General features: G+C 54.2%; 1 protein-coding gene across 1 annotated transcript in view; it reads right to left on the minus strand.

The window, feature by feature from the left end:
* Positions 1-7,528, minus strand: part of LOC103070453 (TRIO and F-actin-binding protein-like) — a 16,670-nt gene extending 9,142 nt beyond the window's left edge. Inside the window, exons 1-3 of the mRNA XM_007454110.1 lie at positions 7,415-7,528; positions 2,249-2,388; positions 557-746 (exon numbers count right to left, since the gene is read on the minus strand). Of these exons, the coding sequence (XP_007454172.1) occupies positions 557-746; positions 2,249-2,388; positions 7,415-7,528 (444 nt within the window). The remainder of the gene's footprint in view (positions 1-556; positions 747-2,248; positions 2,389-7,414) is intronic.
* Between the last annotated feature and the right edge of the window lie 1,953 nt (positions 7,529-9,481).

Below are 9,481 nucleotides of genomic sequence, written 5' to 3' on the forward strand. Positions count from 1 at the left end.
TTTTTTTTTTGCAGTACACGGGCCTCTCACTGTTGTGGCCTCTCCCATTGCGGAGCACAGGCTCCGGACGCGCAGGCTCAGTGGCCACGGCTCATGGGTCCAGCCGCTCCGCGGCATGTGGGATCTTCCCAGACCAGGGCACGAACCCGCGTCCCCTGCATCGGCAGGCGGACTCCCAACCACTGCGCCACCAGGGAAGCCCCCAGTCCCACTCTTGATCTGGATACAACACCCAACATCCCAGCCCTCCGTGAACTGAGAGTTTTTGGCAGCTGGAGCCCGTTGATGATGCACAGGGAGCTCCCTGTCAACTGAAACACCTGCCTCCATCTTTTCATAGCCAGCCCTCAGCCCCCTGGGCTGGCCCTGCAGAGCCCCCGGTCCCTCCCAGGTGCATGGTCTGGGGCAGCCCAACATGCTGGCTAAGGCTCCAGAGGACCTCGGCTCCGTTCCCTGTTATGAGAGGCTCAGCCCCATCTAGGGGTTTGCGTGGGACCCCAGGGCTGGCCCAGGGGCAGACACCTGCTCTTGCCCTGGCCTCCCGCCCCCCTCTCACCACGGAAGACGAGTCGCTGGTACCATCAGGGGCTTCGCAGTCAGGGCTGGAGCTGGTGCCAGAGTCAGGGCTCTCCTTGAAGCTGCCGCACAGGGAGGAGGCCAGGCCCTCCAGGTAGGGTGCTGCCTCGGGTTCCTGGCTCCTGGGGGTGGCTGTGAGGCCCTCTGCAGGGAGCCCTACTGATGGGCCCCTGGGAGAGGAGACAGACCCATGACTTTTTCCCTCAAAGTGATGGGAATTAAGGAGTAACACCCCACCACCACCCAGGTGCACACACACCTCACTTTTGAGTGGAGGAGGGAGCTAACACCGAGGGCTGCCTGTGCTCTGCCCTTCACGTGGGCTGCCTTGTTTAGCTCCAACAGCCTCCCTTCGAAGTGAGTGTAAAGATTCCCATTTTACAGATGAAGAAACTGAGGCTCAGAGAGGTCAAGGGATTGGCCAAGGTCACAGAGCTAGGAAAAGGCAGAGATGCACTGTGAACCAGGGCTGTGGCCTCAACCCCCACCATGTTACTGGAGCAGGAGAGAGGACCCCAAGCTTGGTAAGACTAAGACAGAATCATGCTGGGCGAATAGGGGGCTTTGAGAGAGAGCAGGGCTCCAGGGGCAGTGACAGGGCCACCGGTCTGGATGCCAAGGGAGGGAGCTATAGAGAAAGCCCTGCTTTAAAGAAGCCAGTAGGTTAGAGCTGGCAGTATCCCCAAAAAGTGACCCACAATGGACACCAAGGGGGGAAAGTGGTGGGGAGGTGTGATAAACTGGGAGACTGGGATTGACGTATATACACTAATATGTATAAAATGGATAACTAATAAGAACCTGCTGTATAAAAAATAAATAAAATTCTAAAATTAAAAAAAAAAAACGAGTGACCCACAAATTGGCCTATGAGACAGAAATGAGTGATAATCCTTAAAAGAGGTCTGTGGTCAAATAAGTGTGAGACATATTACACTCTTCTCCTACCTTCCCCACCCAAGAGCACAGTGCATGCTAGCAAACTGAAAGCTCTGACAAGTCCTGCAAAAACAATATTCCAATTTGTTTATACCAGACTTTCTGAAACATATTTGATGGCAGAGCTGTTTTTTGTTTTTTTTAAAATAATGCCACCTATGAGGAACACATGTTCGCAAAACAATGCTGACTTGATTCAATCCCTCTTCTTTTTTAAACAGGGAAACTGAGGTATAAAAAGAGGGAATAACTTGCCCAAGGTCCCACAGCCCATCAGGGAAGGAGCTGAAGCTGGAACCCAGGTCTCTAGACCTTCAGCCATGCCCTCCCAAGGCACCATGACCCCAAAGAGGGACTTCGGTCCAACTCAGGCCCCGGGGTGGAGGGAATTCCAGAGCCTAGGGGCAGTGCATGGTCAGGTAGGTGGGTGATAAAAAGCGCCCCTGGGTGCTGAGACTGTTTAATCTTTTAAAGCAGTGCAAAGGGAACCAGGAAATGTGAGTGGGCTGTGGGCCATGCCCACTGCAGGGTGGGTGCACGCTGCTCCATCCCCTGAGCTAGGGCCCATGGAACATGCCCACTGCTGCCTGTACCCAGGCCGAGTGGACTGACCACGTGACCCACGCCAGCAGCCATCACAGACGGAGGCTGCCATCATGAAGGGGTGTGGGGTGGGATGGGTGAGGGCATCCAACCCCGGGAACCCCTCCTCAGGCCCCAGGGTTCTACCCACCTCTCAGGCCCTGGCCCAAGGCCCGAACCCACCACAGACTGGCAGTTGGAGGTCGAGGCACCGAGCGGGTCCTCAGGGGTGGCTGGGCGGCGCGGCAGGTCGCAGTAGGGCGCCTCAGCACTTGGAGGGCTCCCGGGCTCCTGAGACAGAGTCGGAGAGGAAGCAGCTCATCGCCCACGTGGGGGCTCCCCTCCCCCTGTGCAGCCCCTCCCCCCACCAGGTGGTGTGGAAGAGTCTCCAGACAGCTCCTCCTGGGATCTCCACTTCTCAGGGAGAGCTGTCCATCAGACTGGAAGTGCTCCTTGGGACCCAAGTTGGGGGCTGGCAGAGGTACAGGTTATGTGCATGCGCACATGTCTACAGGTATGTGTTCGTATAAATTCCTGCGTGTGTGCAAGTATGCGCATGTGCACGCATGTGTATGCATGTCTGGTGGGTACACTGATGCGTGTTTGCATAAGTGCATGTATGTTTATTTATATGTGTTTATAAACACACGCATTAGCATACCCAACTGACTTGTGTACACAAGCAAGCACGTGTGTGTCGGCACATATGTATGAGTCTGTGCCCAAGGATGTGAAGTGCACGAAAGGATCCAAAAGTGTCTTCTGTTGCCAGAACTCAAGGATGAGGAGGGAGAGGGAGGATTAAGCTAGCCCGGAGAATGAAGGAAAATGTCTGAGGCAGGAAGAGGTAGTCTGAGGGAGGAGGAGATGGGGAGGAAGACCTTGGAGAAAAGGAGAGATGTGCGCTCCTAAAGGAGGGCCAGGGGGCTCCAGGGCTGGAAGGTCAAGGCTCCAGGGGTTGGGGTCAGGGCCCCTGAGCTGACTGAGGGTTTCTCTCTCCCTCCTGCCCTGAGCAGGGCCACACCTGCGAAGGCTGGTACTGGGCTCACCCGGGGGAACGGCTGCTCGCCTCCGGGAAGGCCCCCCCATTCCTCCCCACCTCCCAGGGTGGCAGGGCCCTCCCCCTGGTGAGGGGGACAGCGGCCACGGCACCCTGCACCCCGCCTCCTCTCGGATTACCTGGGCGGCGGGCTCCGGCAGTGGCGGCTGGCGGCTGTCAGCACCCTCGTCCCCGGGGGGCTCCAACTCAGGCCCCCACGCTGCTGCCCTCCCAGGCCCCGACTCTGGGCCGAGGTGGCGGCAGCCGAGGCAGTGGAAACCTTAGAGGGGCCGGCTGCGGGAGCAGGGGCCCCTCATTACTGTTTCATAAGCCGGGGCCCAGCCAAGAACAATGCAGGACATGAAACCGCAGGAACCCGATCCTCGCGGCTCACCTGAGAGCAGGGCCGGGCGGGGCCTGGGCACGGGCTCCCTGGGGACCTTGGAGCCCAGAACCGGGGCGGAGGCCACAGCCTGGCCGCAGCCCTGAGGTGGGCCAGAGTCTCCGAGTTCCAAGAAGGCCGCCACTCTGGGACCTGGGCAGTGCCAAGGAGTGGGGCTGGGGTGTCTGCCGCGCCATCCAAGCCAGAGAAGGAAGGCCCTTCTGGATTCAGTTTCGCCCCCTGCCCGGGAGCCAGATTCTGATCAGTGCTCCATAGCGGGAGGTGTCAGATCTGCAGCCCGGCCTGGCGCCTTGGCTACCCTGGGGACCTTGCCGCATGAATGAGGAGGGAGCGGCACTCTGGGCATCATCAAGGGGTCCCAGCCCAGCTGGGCCCAGCAGGAGCCCCAGCCTGTCGTGGTACCTCCTCCCTGCTTTCACCTCCAGCCCCCATCACTACCCACCATCCACACGTGTAGGCCCAGCAACTAATCCCCAGCTCTGATTTCCTGTCTGGCGGGTCAGCACGGGCTCTGGCCTCAGACAGTCATCAGGCCCAATCCTGGCGCCTCCACTTCCCAGCTGGGTGACCTCAGCCCAGTGACTTCCCTATCTGAGCCCGGTTTCCTCATCTACAAAATGCAGGTGATTAATGGACCCACTCTCTAGGGGTGTTATGAGACTTAAATGAGTTAATATGAGTAGAAGGGCTTAGAACGCCGCCAGGTCTGTACATCTTAAATATAATAAATAATGTAAAAACATTCAATAGAATTTTATTAGTGTTAAGTCAATAGTAGATGCATTGAAAAGGAATGTGTGGGGCCTGGCATACAGCAAGACCCTCCCCCCTCCATCCAGAACCTGGCCATGACCTGGTCTAGGCTGTGTGATTTCCAGGGATAAACCCTCCTCACACCTCCCAGCCTGGGAGACTCAGCTGAGAGCAGAGCAGAGATGCATCCAGAGCCCAGGATCATAGGGGAGCTGGAGCAAGGTTCTGGGAAAGGTTTGCTCTGTGACCTGGGGCCCTTTCTGCATTTTCTTTTTTTTTTTAATAAATTTATTTATTTTTGGCTGCATTGGGTCTTCGTTACTGCGCGCGGGCTTTCTCTAGTTTCAGTGAGCAGGGGCTACTCTTCAATGCAGTGCACAGGCTTCTCATTGCAGTGGCTTCTCTTGTGGAGCGCGGGCTCTAGGCGCACAGGCTTCAGTAGTTGTGGCACATGGGCTCAGTAGTTGTGGCTCATGGGCTTAGTTGCTCCACGGCATGTGGGATCTACCCGGACCAGGGCTCGAACCCATGTCCCCTGCATTGGCAGGCGGATTCTTAACCACTGCGCCACCAGGGAAGTCCCTGCATTTTCTAACATAGGTGAAGATGTCAGAACTCGCTCTAGCCCCAAGTGATACCTTTATCAGGCCCCTCAGGGATGAGTGTGTGCTGGAGTGTAATTAAGGATCTGGCTGGGGGATGCTTTTTTAACACACAGATTTGGGGACTCTACGTGTTTGAAACTGTTCGTCCATGAGCAGGACTTTCATCAGCGCCATATCCTGATGACTTGAAAGCCTCTATCTCCTGCAGAGGTCGGGCTCCTGAGCTCCTCATATTAAGTAAACTCCTCTCATCTCCAGTGTGTCCCCCAGGCACCTCCCACTCACCACCCCAAACAACTCCAAACAGGCCTCCCATTCCAAGAACCCTGCCTCAGAAAATAACACAGCAGTCAGCCATGTTCCAGCCTCTCCACGTCACTCATTTACCAAATCCTTTAGATTCTCCTATTCAGTTAGCTCTGAAATGTGTCCATTTGTCTCCAACTCAAAATCTCCAGCATCAGGGACTTCCCTGGTGCTCCAGTGGTTAAGACTCCATGCTCCCAATGCAGGGGGCCTGGGTTCAATCCCTGGTCGGGGAACTAAAATCCCACATACCGCAACTAAGCCCGCGCGCCACAACTAGAGAAGCCCGCGTGCTGCAATGAAGACCCAGTGCAGACAAAATAAAATTAGTTAATTAAAAAAAAAGTCTCTGTCACCTCTGATATGAGTAATTGCACTTTTTCCTCATGGGTCACCTTGTTCACTCTCACTCCCTGCTGTCCCTTCTCTGTCCTGCAGTCAGAGTGACTTTTGAAAATGCAAATCTGATCACATCACTCCCCTGTTTAAAATCTTTAGTGGCTCCCCAGGCCTCTCAGGAAAAAGTCCAAGGTTCTCAGCATGTCCACAAGTCCCCACAGGCCAGTGAGACCCAGCCCCCACCCCATTCTCCATCCTTGGCTTCTCTCCACCCTCCAGTGTGCCTCCTCCTTTCTGCCTCAGGGGCTTTGCACTTACTGTTCCCTTCCTCTCCTTTTACCCCAACTTCACTGGCGATGCCCTCATAGCCCTTACCAAGCAGCTAAAGTATCATTTCCTTGGAGAAACATTCCCCGAATGCCCTATCATTTACCCTCATGCCACTTGCTGTTCCTTTACAACATTTATCACAACCATGATTAAAAAATTATTTGCATGATTACTTTCTTAGTCTCCATTTCTCTTGCTAGACTACAAGCCCATGAACCAGGAACTGTGTCTGTTCTATTTGTCACTGTTTCCCCAATATCTAGCATAATGCCTGGCACATTTTAAGCACCGATTCAATATATGTGAACACATAAGCAGGCCCAGGGTCTCAGCTGGGAAGTGGTGGGACTGAGACTAGAACTCAGACCTGTCTGAATCCAAGCTTCTCCTCCTGTTCCAGGCTTGCCATCTCCCCACCCATTGGGAGAAGGTCATTTGCATGGGAGATGGACTCAAAGGGATTTCAGGCAACTGCTCTCTGAACTTGGGGGTGAGGGTAGGGGAGCTGTTTTTGGAGGTATCAGGACAGGTAGAAAAGCATCTCCCAGGTTTATTTTTCTGGTCAGGAAGGAGGAAGAAAGGAAACGAATGTGTATCGAATTAGCCACATGTGACCGGGGCTAAGCAGGGCCAGATGCCCTGGGTGAGAAGACTTGTTGCCCCACTTTACCCATTAGGAGAGTGAAACCAGAGCAGTCAATGACCCAAGGTCACACAGCGGGTAAATGGCAAACCTAGGACTGGAACTCTGGTCTGCTTGGCTCCAAAGTTGAACAGCAACTCCCTTATAATGGTCACCTCTTAGAGGCTAATGCCTGCACGGAGATGGCAGCCAGGCTCAAGGGGAGCCTCAAGTCTCACTGAGAATGACAGAGCCATGACGGGGTCAAGGCTGCAGCGCCCTTGGAGATTCACAGTCCCGTGCTTCTCAGCTCTGGGTTTACTTGGACCAGGGCTTAACCTGAAACCTCATCCATCACAAAGTGAGAAAATGCCTCCCCTTTCACTCCTTCAGTACCTTCAAGGAGAAAGTCTCCAGTGGATGTGTATATCTTTAATGGCTAACACCTACCAATCTCCCTTTTTAACCGAGAGACAGCAGGGCTCAGGCTCAAAACCTTTAGCTGACAACACTCTCTAGTTAGAATTTAGTGACATTTCTGGGTTGTTTTTTTTTTTCCTCTTTTATTCTTTCCTTTGAACCTTCTATATAAAGAATATGATTCTAGTTTTCTATTCGTGGTAGTGATGTAAAGTTTTGTTTTAATATAAGTGAAAAAATGCGTATTGATTTAATGGACAGTACAGTAAGTAATAGGTTATGTGAGGCTTGGCAAAAAAATCGTAAGAGCAGGAGGAGAATAACTGGCATTTGGGAAGCATTAACATGGTCCCACCACCTCATTGTACAGACTGGGAAAACTGAGGCTCTGACCACAAGGAAGATCAGTGTCTGAGGTCAGCTGCAAGTTAGTGGCCCAGCCAGGCACCCCCATCACAGACTCCCCTGTCCCAAACCACCACTCAGGAAAGCCTGCCCACCTGATGCCTTGCTCTGTGGGCCTCCTCAGGGTGGAAGCAGTTTGGACAGCATCTCTGGGCAAGCACATTAGCTTCAAAGTAGTCACAGGGGGCATTCCCAGCCACCCCCTCCATATCAGTTGAATCAGGCCAGGGCAGCTCCTGCAATCCGATGGTGGGGCCTGGGAAGAATTAGGGGTTGCGGGGAGGCAAAGACTAGCTGACTAGCTGGCAGCCCACCCGGACTCCAGCCCCAGCTTGCCCCCAGACAGCCAAGTACCAAGGAAGTGAGGTTATCCATCAATTCTTTTACCTGTTCACTTATTCACTCAACAAACACTCATTAAGCACCTCCTAAGCACCAGGCACTCTGCCAAACATTTGACATGTGATTTCTAGTCATTACTGCAGTGTTGCTCAAAGTGTATTTTGAGGACCCTGCATTAGACTCAGCTGAACTGCTCATAAAATGCATATTCCCAGTTCCTTCCCTGATCCACCCAGCCAGAATCTCTGGAGGTGAGGCACTTATACAAGGCATTTATACAATGCATTTTATACATGTCTCCTAGGCGATTCCAATGCACTCCAAAGTTTGAGTACCCTTGCCTTACAGTTATCCTGCTCTGTAGATAAAATTAATGCTAATTTCAGATGAGGCAACTAAGTCTCACAGAGATTCCATAACTTGTTCAAAGGCCCAGTGGCTGAACTGGATTCAAACCCAGTCTTTGTGCCTCCCCATCCTCTCAGAGGTGGGCGTGAGGGACACTGGATCACACTGCCAACTCACACAGGTCCCTTGGGAAACCCTGAGAGTGAGGCAAGTGGCCAGCCAGGTATTTTCAGAACTGAGGACAAAATCATGGATGAAAGTGAACAACATAAGGTCACACTGCAAGTCCGGCAGAGCTCAGCCAAAGAGGGCCCCTGGTGTTGTGTTGAGCACAGGGCTCTTCCTCTGGGCGCCACTGAGGGCTCCAACCCCATGCCCTGGCGGGGCGGGAGAGCCCCGTCAGAAGAGTGACTTGAAGATGCTCTCCTCACCCCAGCAAGCGGGGTGGGGTGAGAGGAATCCATATCCCCAAACACACATGCACCTTACTGTGCCCCCAGGTCATCTGCTCATACCTGTAGAGTTTCCTCCAAAGCGTCGCAGGGGATCTGGCCTTAGTTGCCAATCTTGGGGGAGAGCTGGGGAATTTCACATCCTCCCCTGGGGCAACCAGGGAGAAGATTCCTGGCTCCTTCACCATCAGACCTGAGGAAGTGGCAGGGCACGGTGGAGGTTGGGGGCACCACTGGCACTTCAGTGGCCCCAGGGTCTCCAATTCTCCCCGAGCTGTTATCTCCCTGCGTCGTTCCCTGTTCCCAGTAGTGCAGAGGGTAGGCATCGTTCTGCCCAGCCTGGGTGGTTCCTTCCCAATCCCGTCACATAAAGGAGCAATGCCTCGGACTGAGGAAGCAGCTTAATCCCCTGTGGGCGGGTGTGGGGTGCTCTTATACACATGCCCCTCACTGCTCCCGCTTCCCCCCCAACCCCCAACCAATGGGCAGAATCCTTCTCTAAAATGCACTTTAGGTGTGGATATAACAATGAAAAACCTTCAGCGGACATGCATGCCCCACCCGGGGAATGGACCCCTGGACCTCCCTCCATCCAGCTAGTCAGTCCCTCCTCGTGTCCCTCAGCCCTCTACCTCTTCCCCCTAGCCTTTCCTCCCTCTCAACCTTTCTGCTCGCGGTACTAACCTCGGCTCGGGTTTCCACACACAAGGGGATGCTGGGGTGAGGTGCCAGGGGTCACAGCCTTTCTATTTTAACAATGAATCAGAACGTTGCCTGGAAGGTGGACGAAGGCCACGCCCCTGCCGCTCTCGCATAGGCCCTTTCTAGGGGCTTCATTTACATGAAGACCTTGGGATTGGACAACCCGAGGGCAAGGGGGCGGGGCGGAGGCGGGCGGCGCCCAGATGCCTCAGAGTGCCAGACCCGCTGCACGCTCAGCCCGAGCAGCAGTGGCAGGGTTCCCAGGGGGTTCTTGAGAGGGCTGGCACGGGCGGTTTTGGCTCTTTTTAATCTCTTTCC

Source organism: Lipotes vexillifer, unplaced genomic scaffold (genome assembly GCF_000442215.2).
Source record: "Lipotes vexillifer unplaced genomic scaffold, Lipotes_vexillifer_v1.1 scaffold382, whole genome shotgun sequence".
Taxonomy (NCBI): Eukaryota; Metazoa; Chordata; class Mammalia; order Artiodactyla; family Lipotidae; genus Lipotes; species Lipotes vexillifer.